Source organism: Gymnoscopelus microlampas (assembly GCF_963454915.1).
Source record: "Gymnoscopelus microlampas genome assembly, chromosome: 7".
Taxonomy (NCBI): Eukaryota; Metazoa; Chordata; class Actinopteri; order Myctophiformes; family Myctophidae; genus Gymnoscopelus; species Gymnoscopelus microlampas.
Genome location: NC_139944.1, coordinates 19,663,943 through 19,684,888, shown reverse-complemented (window position 1 = coordinate 19,684,888; position 20,946 = coordinate 19,663,943). Strand labels below are relative to the sequence as shown.

General features: G+C 40.4%; 1 protein-coding gene across 1 annotated transcript; it reads left to right on the top strand.

The window, feature by feature from the left end:
* Positions 1-652: 652 nt before the first annotated feature.
* Positions 653-17,142, top strand: mst1 (macrophage stimulating 1; the record flags this gene model as incomplete). Its single annotated transcript, XM_084061747.1, has 18 exons — positions 653-773; positions 1,741-1,885; positions 2,729-2,844; positions 3,568-3,682; positions 4,317-4,453; positions 5,848-5,968; positions 7,254-7,372; positions 7,842-8,013; positions 8,755-8,885; positions 9,383-9,485; positions 10,176-10,312; positions 10,471-10,503; positions 10,650-10,764; positions 11,843-11,920; positions 12,017-12,163; positions 12,496-12,602; positions 13,130-13,269; positions 16,957-17,142. The coding sequence occupies exons 1-18, from the start codon at positions 722-724 to the stop codon at positions 17,140-17,142; spliced, it is 2,154 nt and encodes a 717-aa protein (XP_083917873.1). The 5' UTR covers positions 653-721.
* Between the last annotated feature and the right edge of the window lie 3,804 nt (positions 17,143-20,946).

Genomic DNA, 20,946 nt, shown 5'->3' with positions numbered 1-20,946 from the left:
GAATAGAATGTGTGTGGGGAGAAATAATGCTCAAAGAGAGAGACACAATTAGTCATTTGCTCCTTCATTAATGATTTATGCACTTATTGATTGGTTGGGTTTTTCTGTAAGGCCCTCTGTTTGATGAATGATCGATCAATGTTCGTTTGTGTGGCTGGTCTGTGTTTTAGTCTTTTTATAGGCTTATTATCTAAACCAGTGGTTCCCAAACCCAAACTAGTCAAAATAGCAGATGTACAAGCTCACAACTTGTAGATCTTTTCACAACTTCTTAAACTTTATTAAAAATGTATTGTAAATTATTAGATTTTTTTCATTTTATGAGTGACATACTTTTTGAAAATGTTGGAATTGTTTTTAATTGATGAAAAGTTGTGATTTTTTTTGTTTCAACTTTTTAAAATATTTTGATATATATATATATATATCCTATATTTTTTAAATCTTGGAAACGAAAAAAAGAAAAAGGAGATATTGACTCGCGACCCATAAAAATTGGTCTGTGACCCACATATGGATCCCGACCCACTGTTTGGGAAACAGTGATCTAAACATTGGCATAGCCTACCTCGTGGCCTTTCACGCCTCCCACGTAGTGTTGGTTTGGTATAGTCCTATACTTTGCCCTGATTCATTATGCAGACTAGTTAGCCGACAGATCAGGTCTAGCTTCGATTTTTTTTCTTTTCTCCCACATTGATCATTGTCAACAAGAGGAACAATGAAACACTTCATATTCTGTATTGTGGCAATTTTCAACGGACTGGCAATGGGTAATAACGTTTTACAATTAATTGTAGACTAGTTTCGAAATATTATTAGATGTTCTATTATATTTTACACTGATGACAAAGCATTTTTTAGCTACTCTGGTCTTACCTCTAGGCTTTATGCCCTCATGTTTTAAATGTTTTGTTCAGTTTCTTAGATGTTTTTAGTGGTGTGATGATTCTTTTTTATGCATTTGCTTATTGTAGCACGTTGAGATTTTCACAAATGTAAAGTGCATTATAAATCAAATCCATTATTATTATTATTGGTGAGCCCTCTGACAATGTTATGTGTAATAGGAGATTTAACTTACAGGCCCATACAATGTAGCTCCTTTTGTTGTGTTATATGTTGTCATGTTATGTTGTGATGATAGCAAATAAGTGAACCAGCATAATTTTATGATCATTTGGGAAATATTGGATTGGACATGGAGGACACGTGTGTATTTATTTAAAGCATGACAGTAATTAGATAATGAATGTTATTCTGTAAAGGGCAGGCTACTTTACTAGCTTCACAAACAGTTGCAAATTCTTGGTCCAAAGGTTATATGTGTGCAGGCTCATGCCCAAATGTTGATGTACCAATTGTACATACTACATAGTAGTGTCTGGTGCAGTGGTTCTCAAACCTTTTAATTTCAAGGACTCCCATTACTCTGAGAGTGTATAAATGGAACTAAATGAACCCGTAAGGGTCCATTTGGTTCCATTTGTACACTCTCGGAATTACAGACCTCTAAGGGTCCATTTGCAACCCCCTCAAGGAACATAGAGAGTCCCTGGACCCCAATTTTGGAACCACTGGTCTAGTGTATAGGTGTACTTTGCCAGGGCAAAATAGGCACAAAAGGGAAAGAAATGGATATGTCCCAGCATGGGAGCACCTGCCAACAACAAATGGATCAGTGCCTGTGTTAAGGACCATAAGTAGTGTGTGCTTGTCTTGTTCCATTACACGCTCTAGGGCATCGCAGTGCACTGAATGACTTCCAACGCTCAGAGGGGAGGGAGCTGGTTCCTACATCCTGGAATTCTGCTCGGGTTGTTATGATCACAGGTCTGGGCCTGGAGGACTGCGCTGCTAGATGCTCACACTCATTGGAGTGCAGGTAAGATTTGTCCTATATACTCATCAAAAGGCCATTAACCACAACAAACCCTATATACTTTGTTGTCTGGGGCCGGGGTACCCCAGGTGCCGATACGTTTTGTAGCACTCCTTTTCTTTTTTGCCTCTACGCACAGAAAAATAAAGGTGCCAACTGGAACTGCCATCTAAGAACCATTTTTTGTTCCAGAAAGAACCTTTCAGACCATGGTTCTTTGAGAGCATGTAACAACAGAGAGTATGTAACATTGCCAATCATTTCCATGTATTTTGGTGTTTTCACTGTTTGTTTTGGTTGCCCAAAAATGTCCCTGTCTATACCAAAAACAAACAGCGAGAGCCAAGAGGGCAATTCATTTCTGCAAGTAAACACCACCGCACAGTGGCTGATAACTGCTGCTATAGAGGGAAATGATTGGTATTTTTCTATTTTATTGTTTTGTTATGTAAACACAGGGCAGAGTTACATACTATGGCTTTAAATAACCCTTAAGGCCTTACTATGTAACTTTTTTTAATGAATAAAATGTAATTTTGTCCAATCTCTATGGTAGAGTATGTTAATACAATATAACTCGTACAATTGGGGTGGTTGTATTTTGTCTCCATGCTCTTCTATTGAGTGTCAAAGGTCATGTCTCACCTAGACACAGGATCTGACTGGAATTTGTACCTGATGGTCAAGATTCCATTTATCCCCTGAGCAAGCAGCTCAATGGTATACATTTCAGCACTTAAGCAGGAAACCAAGTTCAAATGACATTCTACTGAGTGGCATACATTTAAACAGACCCATGACGTTGGTATGCAAAAACATGACTGTGAAAACATCCCTCAACCCTAGAGCCTTCAACTACGAGACACGTCCCGTCATCACCTGTAAACATCTGCCCTGGGTGGGCGATGGCAGCAATGCCGAGGTCAAGCGCAACGTTAACTGCGATCTGTACGAGAAGAAGGGTGAGATGAGTTACAAAATGTTTACTTACGTTTCTAGCAGTGTGTGAACTGTTTGCTGTGTGTCAGATCTATCTGAGTGGGTTGATTTCCCTTACTTTTACTTAAAATCCCTAGGGCACACAGCCGCACACTGAGTTTGGCAAATCCTCTTTTTCTCCTGGAATGCCCTTCAACACATTTTAAAGTTTGTTTCTATGCCATCGTTTGAATGCACTGTTTAAATCCATGATCATGCTCCATTGTGTATCTGTTTGTAATATTTCTTAACCTACTACTTAGTATTTCATTTTTATATATTTTAGTTATGTATAAGTTATGTATATTTTAAGTTACTAGTCCATATCCGTGGGGGGGTATGTGCACATGATTTGGCAACCCGGGAGCTGGCGAACACAAAAACGCTAATAAAAAGCTGACATTTGGGGAAAGCGAAAAACGGCCTTCGCTGTTCCGTGCACATGGCTCAATGGTCAATGGCTGTGTGCAATTTCAGATCAATTGCTCCACTGAGGAGAACCGGGCAGAACAATTTTGGGCTCACCACCCTCCCTCACAGAGCTTTGTCAAATTATAGGAGGATGGTTTTTATGTGTCTTTCTGTCTATTTTGTCTCATTGTTTGCTCTGCTGTTGTTTCGATTTTGTTCGCTCGACTGAGGGTAACCTCAGTGCCTTTCGAGCTTAGATAAACGTTTGAAATAAAATGTGTTCTTTCATTTTGAAGTGTATGTACGGAAGTGCATCGTGGGCAAAGGGGAAGATTACAGAGGCAAAGTCTTCACCACCAGAAGTGGACACACTTGCCAACAGTGGTGGTCAAAGTTCCCCCACGACCACAGGTGAGACGAGCTTTGTTATCCTTCCATTCAACAGCTCTATCACTTACAGTGATGGAAGAAGCATTCACATTTTTTACCAAGTAAAAGTATCAATACCCTATTGTAGAGATATCTGTTACAAGTACAAGTTTGGTATTAAAAATTGACTTGAGTAAAAGTACAAACGTATTGGCATAGAAATGTACTTAAAGTACCAAAAGTAAAAGTACTCATTATGCAGAAGGTCCCATTCCCAAAATAGTAGATCTACTTGCTCACAACGTGTCGCTTTGCGACGCGCTGTGAGCTTGTAGATCGGATATTTTCAAATTGCCGTATATAATAGTGTATATATATATTTATATATATATAGGTCTGAAGTGGTTTTGTAATAATAATAAAGATTTACAAAGTCACTCGTAACTACATTTTCCAAATAATTATATTGCAGTAAAAGTACAACATTTTCCTTTGAGATGTAGTGCAGTAGAAATACAACTATAGAATATTGGAAGTACTCCAGTAAAGTAAAAAATACCACAAAATTGTACTTACTGTAAGTAGAGCACTTGAGTAAATGTACTTAGTTGCTTTGCACCACTGAACACTTAGTCTGTGGGGTTGTATTAAAACGCTGCCTCTCCATCTGTTCCAGGTGGACCCCCACAGCTAGTAACGGCCTGGAGTTGAACTACTGCAGGAATCCAGATGGGGACCGCATCGGGCCGTGGTGCTACACCACCGACCCAGAACGCCGCTATGAAAGCTGCAACATCCCGCACTGCAAAGACGGTACCGTACACCCACTCTGTTCACATCCATTACTTCTTTGTGCTATGTCTTAAAGCTACGATTTGTAGTTTATGTTTATTGTCTCCCTCTCTCTGGATGGAGAGAGATAATTGCGACGATGTCCAAACTACAATAAGATGGCGGTGCGTTTAGTGTCCAGTTCGGTGCATAGAAAATAAAATCCATTATTTCTCTAACCTTTTCATGTCAAGGACCCCCAAATTGATATGTATTTGGGCACGGACCCCCATCTGAAAACGTTTTGTGCCAGGGACCCCCAGAAGAGAAGATTTGTGTTAAAAATGCAAAATGATGATGAACATTTTCGTGATAAAAAAGTCTCACTGTGACTCGCTGTGAGCTTGTAGATCTGCTATTTTTGAATAGCCAAAGTATAAAATATGGTTGAAGTGGTTAAAATGATCGTGATAACTAATTATGCTGGGGACCCCCTGGAAACACCCCAAGGACCCCAAGGGGTCCCCGGACCCCACTTTGAGAACCAATGGCATAGAGAACACTTGCTATGAATCCCATGTCTATAATGCATTATAAACATACTTATACATTAATGCATTATAATCTGCTTATAACACTGTATAATTATAGTAACTAGACCATACCCAGTCGACGCATCCGTGGGGGGATATGCGCACATGATCTGGCAACCCGGGAGGCAGTTCGTCCCATAGCTCGCGGGGCCATCCCACAGCTGGGCAGCCCCGTAACCATGGCAACATTCTTTTACACAGAAACGCTAATAAGAAGCTGAGATTTGATGAAATTGAAAAACGGGCTTCACAGTTAAGTTCAGATGGTAATGGTCAATGGCTGTGTGCAAAATCAGAGCAATTGGTCCAGCCACTGAGGAGAACCGGGTAGCTTCACCTACTCACTCACCACTACAGACAGAGGTTACTAGAATTATTGTAGGATAAGAACTCATAAATACTCATATTGCTTCTTAACAATAATCATAACACACTATAAAGCATTCTATAATGACTTATAAAGTCAGGTATTATAATACTTCATAATTGATGGACACTCACAGACTTCTTTTGACAAGGATCATAATGTTTAGTTGTTGTAATAGCCTACATTATAATAATCTTATAATGTATTATAATCACTGGTATAGTGCATTATAGTGTAAAAGTCAGTATAAGTGGTCATTGTATGCTTTAAGTAAAGGAACATGTAGGAAAAACTTTTCAAAAAGTCTTGTTCTTGCATACATTTAATGGTAATTTACTTTGCAATACCAGAGTTGGCCACTTGTCAGCTTTTGCTTCAAAAAGCACTCCCGGAGTATATTAGGTATGCAATACATATAATGGAGTATTTTATTTACAGATGTATGTATTACATGTAAGGGTGTATTTTCCTTACAGAGGTATGCATTACATGTAATGGAGAGGACTACAGGGGACAAGTGGACCACACTGTGAGCGGCAGAGAGTGTCAGAGATGGGACCAGCAGCATCCTCAACAGCACATCTATCAGCCCGAAAAGTATTTATATTTCTGACTATTCGCTCTTTTCGACTACAGGAAGTAAGCGAACCCTACCGTTACCTTGTAAAGTATTTCACATGTTCTGGATTTGTTTCCATAATGCTACGGCTCTGTTTCAGATAACGTTCTCACAACCTAATTTGGGCCCTGCTCAGGAAGTGGTACCAAAAGGTTTAAAACATTTCAAAAGTCGCTGATCTGCAAACTCACAATGCGTCACGATACAAGTGACGTGTTAGTACATGGGCTATTGTCGCTATTTTGGAAATATAAGGATTGACTACATGAACCACAGAGTCCCTATTCTGGGCATGTCATAGGCAAACATTCTGCAAAATAAGCAAAGATTCTGTGAAAATAAGTGAAAATATATATATTTTCAGAGCTATTTTCGGCAAAGAGATTTGGTGTAGAGGGGAAAAAGGAGGAGACCTGGTAAAGACCACTGGGGGACCCCGGTCATCAACAACTTTTAGGTTAAATGGCCAAATTTTAATTGGGATTTAGTGAAATGTGAAATACTGTACATTTATGTATACAGTACATGCCAGATATTAGTGCTTATATTTTGTATACAAGGCCACAGGTGCACAAACAGTTTCAGCAATGACCCAGAATTACCGAACCGTGCTTGTCACGACCCAATCATGATAATTAATTGGCAATTCATTGTTTGGCTGCTGACACCAGCCAGGTGTTTAATAATTTAAAGGTAAATAAAGTCAATGAAATTAACAGAGCATTAATCACAAAAAGCATAGCAAAAATAATAGTTTTTCAAGGCTCCATCAAAAGGATGTCATGGTGAAACAGGTGCTCAGAGGCGCCAGGCAGCACTCAGGAGAAAACAAATATAAATGCTGACTTTATTGGCAGGCTTTAGCATTTGTGGGGGAAAGTACAATAAAATAAACACGCACACACAAGGGTTCTGTTTTTGTTTTCAGTGTACCATGTTGACCAAAAACATCTTCAAGCAAGCTGTGTTTGTAACGTTTTTTCAAGGTACTGCTCTTAACCGCTTAACCCCTGTATACTTTGATGAAAGGGGTCCCCCTGGGGGTCTGTACGTAGCCCCCTTCTTCTTCCCCCTCTACACCAGATACAGTATCTTCGCTGAATATACGTATATATTGTTTCACTATGAATACAGGTGTGCCCTGAGATTTTGCCTTACCCATTGTTGTGCATTGGGCACAACAAGTTTGGTACATTAGGTAAAACATCTCCACTGTTTTGACTTAGGCTACATAAAAATAAATGACTGAACTCTGTTTTCCAGGTATCCAGATAAGAGTTTGGATGACAACTACTGCCGTAATCCAGATGCATCCCCGGTACCCTGGTGTTACACCACAGACCCTGATGTGGAGAGAGAGAACTGTGAGATCAGCAAGTGCAGTAAGACATTGGCTTCTCAAACTTTCTTTTTAATTTCACGGACCGCCCATAACTCTGAGAGTGTACAAATAGAACCAAATGATGCTGACATGTCACACAAGTGTAGGAGGAGTCTCTCCTTGACCTAAGGTATAGAGCACTGAGTATCACTAACGTCTGGAGGAAAAGCTCAAATGTTACAGAATAAATCCCACAATTATGGGAGCATAATTCTGGTGTGCGGATTTTATTAGTTTTTCTACTGTTTGAAGTTTTGATCCAGCACCCAGTGCGTGTCCTTTGCCTTTTTCTCATGAAAGAGCCATCTACCCATTACGTAGTTCACTTCAAAACACAAAATACAGTAGGACTCATTTGTCAAGCATAAAGGAATTTGTCAAGTAAGTTCCCTCAAAGACAGGTCAGTGCCTGAGAATGCAACCTGTCTTGTTATGCACACTTTCCCCTTCGACTCACTTCTCATGTCCAGCTGTGGTTCCTAAGAAGCGCCATCGCTCCAGCTACACCACCAACTGTTTCCGTGGCCGTGGGGAGGACTACCGAGGGAAGGTGAACGAGACCACGTCAGGGATTCCCTGCCAGCAGTGGGACGCCCAGTACCCTCATGAACACCCCTTCTACCCAAACACATACGAATGCAAGTAAGTGACACACAGGCCTGTAGGATGACAGTAATGCCTAATTTATGATGGTGTCCTGGACCAAGAATAGCAGATCTAAGCTCACAAATCTGCAACGCGTTGAGAGCTATTTCCGACGAGCTGCCATTTTTGGCTCATTAATGAGACAGGGGGTTTCAATTAACCACTTAAGCCCTATTTTGTATACTTTGTCATATGATGGTGTTGCACAGCGAAAATAGCCGATCTACAACGTGTCACACCACAATGTGTTGTGAGATTGTAAATCTTGCGTTGTGAGATTGTAGATCCTTACACTTGCTGTGTACTTCTTCTTTTAATAGTTGCGTGGTTGAATTCAAATGCATTGCAGATATTCCATCTTATCAAATGAGAGACATGGGGACACTGAAAACTTAAATTGTAAATTTGCAATCACTTGTTGTAAGAAAACGTGTTTCTTGTCTTTTGACATTGAATTATAAGAAATTCATAATTTCAGGAAGATTTTAAGGAAATACTTTCCTTGAGTAAACCCCATCTTTAACTGAAAGAAATTCATTAAGGATTAAAACCACTTAAACTCCACAGCGCATCTTGACGCATTGTGAGCTTTTAGCTCAACGTTCACCCATTATTATGACATTCCCAAAATAGGGATGCTAGGATTCAAATGTTTTAAAATAGTTTAAATGTATTGCAGATGACCCTATAATCCGTATTGCCCATAACTGACTGTGTGTACCACATTATTGCATTCAGGGGCTTGGAGGAGAACTACTGCCGTAACCCGGACGGATCGGAGGCTCCCTGGTGCTTCACATCTGTGCCTGAGATGAGGACGGTTCTCTGCTTGCAGATCAAACGCTGCGCAGACGACATCGAAGCTGAGGGTACGCCGCCCCCTGCTGTTCGGTTGTGGTCAGGACAAGAGAGGATTTGAGTGGCTTCTGTGCTTATTACTGGTCCATTGAACCTAATGTCAGCTGAGGACAAGAGAGTATCTGTGCTAGATTTGACTAATGCGACTCATCTAAATCAGTGGTTCTCAACGTGAGGGTCCTTGAGGAGGTACAAGTGGCCCCCAGCTTAACCACTTTAACCCTATATACATCGTATATTTGAAAATAGCCAGTCTACAAGCTCATAACACATCACGGTGCAACACATTGTGAGTTTGTAGATCAGCAATTTTTTGTAAAACTTAAATGAACTAAAAACGAATCTTGTATGGGGGTTCCTGGCACAAAATATTTTCAGATGGGGGTCCGCTGCCAAATACATACAGTATTAATTTGAGGGTCCTTGACAACAAAAAAAGGTTTGAGAACCACTGGTCTAAATAGTCTTAAGTGCTTCACATACTGCTATTATTTGTCTTTTTCTTTAGACTGCTATCATGAAAACGGTAGGAACTACCAGGGCATGGTTCGCAGGACGAGGAAGGGAATCACCTGCCAGAAATGGAATGTTAACACACCACACAGAACTAAGTATGATGAACAACACTACTTACACATAACCTGAACCTCTGTTTGATCTACTATGTGATCAGATTGGGCTATTGAGGTCATCAATTGAGTTGATCAAAAACATTATTAACCATTATTGTTTGATGTGCATAAAACAAGTAAATAAGTAAGTAGGAGTGGCTTATTGTCGGTGTCGGCCGAGAACGCCTATCCGCTTTTCAATTCGCTTGACCCCAGGGATGGACTACTGAGGTGGAGCGCAACACCTACCATCAGCTCCCAGTTCTTACCTAACTTAGTTACCCAAGCCGTGCTACTCATACACTGAGTTGGCACTGCCCGGAATTAAACCTTGTGGTCCAAAGGCGAGTGCTCTATCTACACAAACTAACATTTATTATTCATATTACATTCATGACTCATTATTTGTTTCTAGGTTTTATTATTAAACTATTTAATTATTCTATGCTTGTATTAAACTAATTAGCACCCTGTAATATGACCTAAACCAGGGGTTCTCAACCTGTGGGCCACCCATATATATCGGCCGCCGTGTTAAGTTGTCAGATGGGTGGGCCACGGACGGTTTTGCGATAGTGGGCCCTGATCTAGAAAAGGTTGAGAACCGCTGACCTAAACACTGTTACGGTCATGGAGGAGTGATTCCTGTGATTTATTTAAAGACTCAAAGCTTAGTGTATGATCTTCCAGGATCAACCCAAGAACCCACCCTGAGGCCAACCTGACAGAGAATTACTGCCGTAACCCAGATGGCGACCAGCATGGACCGTGGTGCTACACCACTGATCCCAAAACCGAGTTTGACTACTGCGCTATCAAGCAATGTGGTATAATATAGAACACTGCTCTCTCTTACTATACCCCCCCCCCATACAAATGCTCTACACTCATCAAAATACCTCCCTTTAGAAAGTGCAAATCCATCAGAAGCTCTTCTGTGTTGACAGGCAATTTAACGATTCATCTGTTTCTTGTTTTCGAACAGCTGGAGAGAAAGTATCCATGATTGAACCAGCAGGTTTGTTTCTGAAGGCATACGAGCCGAACCATGAATAATAATTCCAACCCAAAATGAACCTCATTATGCTTTTCTTTCGTTCTTTTTTTAATGAGCCTGAATATTTCTCATTTCTGTGTCTTTGTCATGTGCGCTGGGGAGCACAGAGAACCCAGAGTTCAGTGAGTGCGGGAAGAGAGATGACCGCCTGCCCAGGACCATGATGCGTATTGTGAATGGATTTCCTGGGAACTCTCCGTGGACAGTGAGCCTCAGAGACAGGTCAGTCAGGGAGAAGCAGCTTGGGCCTCAGAGGTATATGACAGGGTTGGAATCCTTTAGGGTTTCAACCGTTCCGGTTCCTTAACGATTCCCTCTTGACGGTCTGATTACTTAACAATTCCCTTTAATGATTCCTATGTGTTCTGATATATACCTCACTGGTTCTCAAAGTGGGGTACAGGGACTCTCTGGGTTCGTTGAAGGTGTTCCAAATGGGCCTTACAGGTCGGTAACTCTTTAGAGTGTACAAATGGGGTCCATTTGGTTCTATTTGTGCACTCTCAAGAGTTATAGATTTATAGTGCTCCGCAAATAACGCAATGGCCCTGCCTCCCCCTCACGTCAAAACAGTTGTCAATGTTTACAACTTGATGAGAGGACATGTGGAACCTAAGAGAGAGAGAGAGCGCGAGAGAGAGACATAGACAGAGAGAGAGAGAGAGAGAGAGAGAGAGAGAGAGAGATAAGTGGTCAGGAAATTATCTAATGATCACCATATTATCGTGACAATATGTGTTTGGCAGTGCTTCATTTGTAAAGTATTAGGTGCTGGAGCTTATGAACCCGCTTTCCAACTTTTTGTCAGGCACATGAGTCACAGAACACAGACATGTGTTCAAAGTGTGTTCTCTCCTCTCCAAGTTTTATGTCAGTAAATAACAGTTACGCAGATGCACATCTCTCTCTAGTAGTCTGTCTCTGTGTTGTGCAGTCTGTGCAAATTTTGGGCACGTATGACATCATCGCCATCGGCTACTCTTTCAGACCCTATCCGTCCATAAGGAAGCGAATGGCAGTCAAAATGGGCTGGAACCTTCATTGGACCCAGTGTTGTTGTTTTTTTTTTTGCAAAAATTGCAATAATTAGATCTAATAGATCTACATGCTCATAAGATTGTAAAGTGTTTAAGAGCTATAATAGCTATTTTGGAACATATGGAAAATACTTATGCCATATGACTTATGCCATATCACAATATTATGACATCCAAAATCCCAGAAAATATCTAGTTTCATCACAATATCAATATTACGGATATATTGCCCAGCCCTAATGACCTCTGTTTCCCGTGTCCAGGAAAGGAAACCATTTTTGCGGAGGATCCCTGGTTAACCCTAGATGGGTGATCAGCACCAAGCAGTGCTTCTCCTCCTGGTAAACATGATTGATTTAGAATAGAGACAATGTTTGGGTGTTTTGTTCATTTGTCCACATTCACATGTGAATAACGTGTGTGTGTGTGTGCTACAGTTACGTGGACCTCCCAGGCTACTCGGCAATGATGGGGACGTTGTTCCGTGACCCCCAAGACGGAGAACCAGACGTGCAGAACATTCCTCTAACCAAGATCATCTGTGGACCTTCAGAGTCTCAGCTGGTCATGCTGCAGCTGGAATAGTGTGTATTGTCACACTCCCTTTCACACACCCACAAACAGATTTGTCGGCTTGTTTATTTGCTTCATCACTTCCAATTTCACTTTTTTATCCTGTTTCTTGTATGCATGAGCGCTCTCTCTCTTGATTGGACAAAATTGATATCCTGACCTAAAAATGTATGTTCTGTTCACTAAAGAGCTGGAGATAAAAGATGGGAATACTCCTCTTACTGAACATACACTGTGTATCAGTGATTACTATTGGAAACTATTTAACACTTGTTTTATTAATTATAAAACATTATCACTTACAGCACCTTTCATTTTCCTATGACTGTTTTTTTCCCCCTAGTGCCGTCGAAATTAATGAGCGTGTTTCTCAAATCTGTCTTCCACCTGAGCGCTACATCGTACCGGAAGATACGTATTGTGAGATTGCTGGATGGGGCGAGACTAAAGGCAAGTGCAATGGAAATCATTCTTTGGTCCTGAATTGTCTGCATTTTGTCCTTGATGAAACTGCAATCTAAAAGCATAATAATAATAACAATAATAATCATCATCATAATCACAATATATAGATCCTTTTTTAAAGCAGTCATCCCCTCCTGAAGAATGGCTTTCATTAATTTTGCATCTAAATGACAGGACTGTTCATATTCTAAACCACTTAGTTAAGCCCTTCGAAAAAATGATTTTTTTTGCTATTCGTTGTATGACGAATAGCAAAAAGGTTTGACAATATAATGACATGCCCAAAATAGAAACGCCAGGTTGAAAGTGTTTAAAGGAGCACCCATTTTCTGTATAATTTTCCTCACTAATGCTCATTATAAGATGCCTACTCACTCTGTGTCTCAGAGGAGGGCTATGGACAGTTCAGAAACCTGCCTACCAGTGTCATCATCGGTAGACGTGGTAATTATTTTGTATGGTCATTTTAAAGCGTTTTTTTTTTTGTCTCTGTCCCCCGCTCTGTTCTCCAGGTACTGGAGACGACACAGTGCTCAACGTGGCTCAGATGCCCGTTCTGAGCAACAAGGAATGCAACAAATACTTCCGGGGTCGTGTCCGAGAGAACGAGATGTGCACCAGCTCCTTCCAGGGTGGGGTGGGCGCGTGTGAGGTAGGCATAATCAAACTAGAAAAGTCTGGTATCGATTTGTGTGAGTTTTGGACAAAATCATAGGAATAGTAGCAAAAAAGTGTGTTTTGAAGAAAACGTGAAAAGGCAGAAAATGTAATCTGGCTATATGGTGAGTAAGGATCTAAGGAATCCAAGGGGGAACAAAATGATTGTACAAGCTACACTTAAAGAGTTATTGGCCAAAATGTTGACTGGGCTGTTGTAGCGCCACCATGAGGCCGAAGTTTTGGGTGGAGGTTCTTCCTTGGTCTACTGTGAGTGTGCGTGCAAAATTTCACAGCAATTGGGAACTGCGTTCATATGGAGGGCCAGAGCTGCCACATTTAAAAAATAAAGGAATAAATTAAATAAAGAAATAAATGTAGAAATAAAAGTGCAGGTTCATTTGAAAATAAATACATATGCACAGAAATAGACAAATAAATTAATACATGTATTTATGTGTGTGAGAAATTACTTATATTTGTATTCATTTATTTCCAAATTACTTTATTTCCCAATATATTTATTCATTTATATATTTAGCTATTAATTAATTATTTATGTATTTCTTCAAATATATTTTAATGAGAGGGCGTGTCTTGATAGAGTGATCAAACCCACACTGTGATGAGATTTCAGGGTCAGGCTCTTTTCACAAAGACCGGAAGTGTTCAGTTGAAACTGTAAAATTATATTAATATTTTGGCAACTCTGCTTGTTTTATGATATATGAAACAATGATAATGATAACTGTACATACAGTATAAAAATATATAATACAAATAAAATAAATATATAAAAAGTATCATCATATTCATCATCATCATCATCACCACAGACATACTGTTATAGAATATTCATAAGTATGTTTTGGGGTGGCAGTGGCTCAGGAGGTAGAGTGGCCGCCTGGGAAATGGAAGGTCCCCCGTTCTATCCCGGGCTCCCCCTGAGTTAATGTTGAAGCACCTTTGAGCAAGACACTAACTGCTCCCACTGAGCAAGTTCAAATGCGATGGCAACAACCTTCAACCTGCTGATGAAGCAGTCACTTCATCACCCTGCTGATGAAGCGATCGGGGGGGGGGGGGGGGACCACTTCCAAAATCTTGCGTTCCACTTTCAAACTGGTACGTTCCACTTCCAAAATATTGCGTTCCACTTTCAAAATGATGCGTTCCACTTCAAAATGATTGATTTCCACTTTCAAAATGATGCGTTCCACTTCCAAAATGTTGTGTTCATGCCACATTCCACTTTCAAAATGTTACGTTCCACTTCCAAAATGTTGTTCAAACAGTAACCAATGATTCTTCATCATGCGGAAAGTGTGCGTACACACACCAACACCCACACACACACACACACACACACACACACACACACACCCCTACACACACACACACACACACACACACACACACACACACACACACACACACACACACACACACACACACACACACACACACACACACACACACACACACACACACAAATGCTGCTACTTCAATCATAATAGTGTTGTCGAATATAGTAGTAGCAGCAACTACTTTTCTTTAACTGCTTGGGGCATCAGTAGATATGAATATGGACACAGCCCCTCCCCAAGTGGTCGTGACCCGGTATGAACGGGTGTTCTGGAGCTTGAACCCACCATTCTTACTCAGCAGAGGCTGAACCACTCCCATACAGTACCTTCCACACTCAGAGCAGGTTTCTTTAGTGCTTGTCTGTGCCTTTTGCTTTTTGAGTCATTTGCAGATTGAAGAAAGCACACATTAACATTCACTCATTTTGTCATTTACACTTAAACAGTAATGCCATCTTGGACAATGAACTTGTTATACACTGTAATACAGGATTAACCAGGCGTACTTCTTGTGCTGGAGGCAGACGACAGGGGAACAGGTTCTCCTTAGAGCTTTAAGCTGTGATGGAGAGATGAGTGAATGACATGGTGGAAGGAGTCAGAGAGAGAGAGTCAAAGCAGTTAAACCATGCAGCTACAGATAATGACCACCAAGTGATCACACACACCTTCTGTTATCCCTCATTGATATTATCTTATTCTCAATTGATTATCCATCAATGTCTAATTAATATAGTGAAACAAGCACAGTTAAAAACCTTGTCACAGAATTGTCTTATCATTATGTGTATGGGGTGTGTAGGTGTGTGTGGATCTCACTCTCACTGAGGATTCTGACTAGGGGGCAGGGAGGCCTGGTTAGCTTATTGTATAGCTATACTGTATTGTGAGCTTAAACCCACCAGGCATCAGATCTAAACAACTATAGCCCTCAGGCACGGCTCAAGCCCCTGCTCTTTTACCCGTCTGTAAAACGTGCCCTCTCCAGACCAGAATGCAGCATTTACTATGGTGAAAGAAACACAGATGCCCCCTCTTTATGCTGTACCCAAAGGCAGATATAGTCATTAACCATAGTCAGCACCATAGTCAGTACCATAGTCAGTGCCATAGTCAGCACCATAGTCATTAACCATAGTCAGTATGTACAGTACCATAGTCCTTAACCATAGTCATTAATGATGATTAATGATACTAACATGATACTGACCATAATACTGACCATGATACTAACATGATGCTGACCATAATACTGACCATGATACTAACATGATACTGACTTGATACTGACTTGATACTAACGTGATACTAACATGATACTGACCATGATACTAACAAAGTACTAACTTGATACTGGTGATGTTCTGGTCAGTATCCTGGTCAGTAGATGTGGCCAGCATGTGGAAATATGGTCAGTTTAGTCTTCTTTCACCATATTCTTCACAAGTGGGCGAGTGCGTGTGGTGTATGTGGTGTGCAGCAAGAGAGAATGGCACAGGCAGGGCCGGATTAACCCTTTGTGGTGCCTGGGGGCTACGACCACGTTTGGTGCCCCCCTTAACACTCAATTTAATACATCAAAACAGGATCAAACAGGATATTTTAAACATTTTAATCTAAACCCTATACTTTGGTCCCCCAGGGGTCTGTACTTGGCCCTCTTCTTTTTTCACTTTTTGCCGAAAATAGCCGATCTTGCTAAACATCGTGAGAAAACGGCAAAAACGGCAGATCGACAAGCTTTCGTGTGACGCTGTAGTATGATCAACTAGGGTATTCATTTATCTAAAAAAACACAAAAAGTTAGAATTTCGAGATAGGAGGTTTCTGCCCGACAGCAACGATATCACAAGCAACAATCTACAAGAAAGAAAAGACATATTCCTAGAAATCTACTAACCACACTTACTGCACCATAATCGCTACATGTTATATAACGTCACTGTCGGGCGGAAACCTTGTATGTCCAAAAGGGTTACTTTCCAGGAAATGTTTTTTTTTTTACCTATGTTCCAAAGGGTCCAAAGTAGTTATTATTTAGTCACAAGCTCTTGTTAATACTTTTCATTGGTTAAATATAAAACCCACAGACACGCTTAACCACTTTAACTTTTTTTTTTTTTGGCTAAATAGAGCTTTTAGATCGGCTATTTTCTCTACTTTTGCCGCGACACGCTTGTACAACGAAGTAAGCCGCTAATTTACGAAAACACATACAAAGTTGAAACAAGGAGATACAAGGTTTCTGCCCCACAGCGACGATAATCGGTCAGTCACTCGTGTCTAATTCAACTGTGTCCGTGTCTCCCCTACAGAGGGACTATGGGGGACCTTTGGTTTGTCCCAACAGTGACTGCTGGGTGCTGGAGGGAGTCATCATCCCCATGAGGCGCTGCGGACACCCGGGACAACCCAACATCTTCATCCGCGTCTCTCAATATGTGTCCTGGATTAGAAAGGTCATGGAGATGGGGACGGAGGACCTTGTCCCCCAACAGTGAGTTTGATCATAGTATGTCTGGCCTGCCGAGACCTAATCCACCGAAACCACAACTTCATAACCAGCTGTTTGTATGACCCTATGCAAGGTTCCATTTAAAAAAAACTAAAAGATCTTAATCACTTACAGACGGACTTGAGTTACAACTGTACTTACTGTAGATCGCTTTTACAGCAAATCTCTTGTCTTGCCTCACGTTGTGAGCTTGTAGATCTGCTATTTTCGCCTTATATGACCAAAAAGGACTTTAGGAAATTTAGGAAAATCATATATATTTAAAAGAAAGTTCAAAATAGGGACGCCATGGTTTATGTGGTTAACATACATTCTTAATTATATCGTTAGACTGTATATATCAAACGTATCAGACAGTCTACATTTCCCGAAAGGAAATGCATGTATTTAATTCAGTCTGACCAGAAGCAAGGATAAAACATTTCCCCACTGGCTATAAAAATGAATAACAAGGGGGGGATCAAAAGCAGAGGTCTGAATCCCCCCCATGTCCAACAGCAAATTGAGCCCTGCCTCTATGCATTACTTTTCCATTAATACTTTTTCGTGCTAAAACAAATAATATGCTCTTGGTGTGTTTGAGCACACAGCAAATGCTGAAAGTGCAGTAAAAGTAAAGTACAAAGTTCATGTTTTGAACATATTGTTATTTAATTTTTTTTCAGTTACTTACTCATTTATCGTTCCAGTTATTTTAACTGAAACGTATCAAAAGTTACATATAAAATAGCTGCATTGATAGAATAAGTGCAAGTCTTCAATCACTAATTTCGAAAGTAAATCATATAAGCAGCAGCACACACTCATACAAAGATATTCATGCTTCTCTATTATGGCCATGAATACATTGACAGATACATATTCAAGCAGGACATTGTTCAAAATGTATGTTGCAACGGTACAGGACCCCAGCCATTATCTCACGGATATTTGTTACTTTTTTGTTGTGTTGAAAAAGTTAGGAAATGTCTAGAAAGTTAGAAAACTATCCCCCCAATTTTGGATGAATACAATGATTGGGGAAAATTTACTTCATTAAATAAAGGTCAAGCTGAAAGATAATAAATGAAGGTAATTTGGATTACACCAGTTTCATACTAATAAACTGAATCATGTGACCCAGTTTTGACTTGTGTGACCTCAACTTTAAGGTGAAAGGTATGAGATAAGATATCGCCGCTGTTGGGCAGAAACCTTGTATCTCCATATTTCAGCCTTTGATGTTTTTTTCCATATATTAACGCCCTACTTTGTCATACAAGAGTGAGCGCAAAAGTAGCAAAAATACGTGATCTACACGCTCGCAACATGTTGTGGACTTGTAGATCTGCTATTTTCACTATTTTGGAAAATGTTGAAGTGAAAGTTCAAATACTTGAAGTGTGTCTGTGGGTTTTATAAATATTGATCAATGCAAAGTATTAACAAGAGGTTGTGACTAAATAAAAACTACATTCGGTCTAATGTTTTTTCCAATTTACTGAAAAGTAACTGTTTTGGACATGGAAGGTTTCCACCCGACAGCGATGATTACATGCATACATATGAATGTGACACTAAACGTCAGGTTATGTAGGGTCACCACAGCAGTGAGGTTGAGCTGAACTCTGGAGTTCAATGTTGCTGTAAGGAGCCCTTGCCGTATACTGTTGACTCTCTTTAACCTCTATGGGAATGTAATGATTTTAGTTTGCGTTGCACTGAAGCTTGTACCCCTGTTTGTCAAAATGCTGAAATCCCTGAAAGAAAACAAATCTTAACAAGTTTAGAAACAAATCCAACTGCTTTTCTCTCCGCCGGCCTAATACTTTAATCACTGACTTTATATGTACATACAACATCTGCGTGTGTGTGCCTGCGTCTTTGTGTCTTTGCGGGGCACCACCATCAAATGTGTTTCCTTTTGTCAAACATGACTTCCTAATGTCCCCCAGCAGATATCCTCTCACCCACAAAAAAAACTGTACACCTCCCCTCTCCCCTGCCGTTGAATGGAGCTCCAAAATACCTTCTTTGCCCCCAGCCTCTAAAGAAATCCCTCCTCTGCCTGTCTTTTGATGCCTGCCCCCATCTCTAAAGACATGCCTTTGTGCCTTATGCAGAACTGTATGCGCTGCACATTCTTTCTAGTTCTATAGGAGGGTTTTTGTAACCCAGTCCTGATGAGCCCACGGAATTCAGCTTAAATAAACCTCAAGATCACAGTCCAACAGAATCTCAGACACACCAGTCAGGCACAGAACACTCTCTCTCTCTCTCTCTCTCTCTCTCTCTCTCTCTCTCTCTTTCTCTCGCTCTCTTTCTCTCCCTCTCTCTTTCTCTCCCTCTCTCTCTCTCCCTTTTCTCTCGCTCTCTCACTCTCTCCCTCTCTCACACGCCACCCTCCCTCTCTCTTTCTATCTCACGGTCTCTTTTTCTCCCCCTCCCTCTCTCTCTCTCTCTCTATCTCTCTCTCTCTCTCTCTCTCTCTCTCTCTCTCTCTCTCTCTCTCTCGCTCTCTCTCTCTCTCTCTCACGCTTTCTGCCTCTGTAAATTGCACAACAGATTTAGGCGCTTTCTTTTTCCTGTACACATATTTGGTGATATTTAGGTTACAGCGCACATTTTTGCACATTTAATGTGCAAAATAGGCACCAATCTTGGCAAAGTACTGCACATGTTGCCAGATTCATAAATCATTCTACCACCAGCTTATTCAGCGGCAGTTATGATTTGTTCACTTTCACTTAGTAATATTTATAGTAGATGACTAAAACAAATATGTTCGTTCTCCGTTACTGTTGAAGAGTTATTGGAAACTAGTGTGGTTATTAAATGAACAATTCTACAAAGAAATCACCTTCAACAATTCTCAATTTCGTTTCAGACAAATTATGGTAATTCTTATGCCTAAACAATTGACTTGGGTAATAATCTAGATGAATTTAGGTAACATTTTGTAAAAGAGATTTGGACTTAATATCCAACTGCTGGTTAAACATGGTATAATGCTTTTCTTGGATAAAACACATCATGTAAATGCCTGACTCTTGAAGCCTGATTATAGGCTGTGTTGCACAGAAGAAATAGCCGATCTACAAGCTCACAAGGCATTGCATCGCAATGCCTTGTGAGCTTGTAGATCATATTTTTTCGGTCTGCGACACTGTTGTGGCGTTGTGCGCTAGATTATGAATAGAGCAAAAGTGGTGCGCTCTGGTCTTTTTCCAGCACGCTCACCTGAAATGACTCCATGAGCTCCAGCCACCCATGGAATGTGCCACTGCATTTTATTTATTTAATCATTCTTTTTATCTATTTCGATGGAAACTGGAAAAGATCAAAAGTCACAATGTCGTATAGAACACAGGGAAAACACACTATCTTGGTCACACTGCTTTAGTTTGTGTTGGTACAGAATGATAACAGAGAAAAACAGTCATTCATAATTACAGTAGCCTAAACTGTACAGCCTGAAGAGAGGTATTGGTCAGTAGCTTGTATTACTCAAAAAGGAAATTAATTCAACAAGAAAGGTTGGCCCTGTTTTAATTACTAGAAAACCTGCATCTTTTCTCAGCCATACATTCCAATTCCAGCACATCCTTTTGGCCATCTAAATATCATAAATACTATCCCACTAGCTATTGGTGGAAGGTAGCTAAGAACATTTACTCAAGTAGCCTAGAGTACTGTACTTGAGTGCATTTTGACGTACTTTTACTTTTCTTGTTTCTTTGACTCTTTATAACCTACATCTCCACTACATCTCAAGGGCAAATATTGTAGCTACTGTGTTTTAATCCACAAC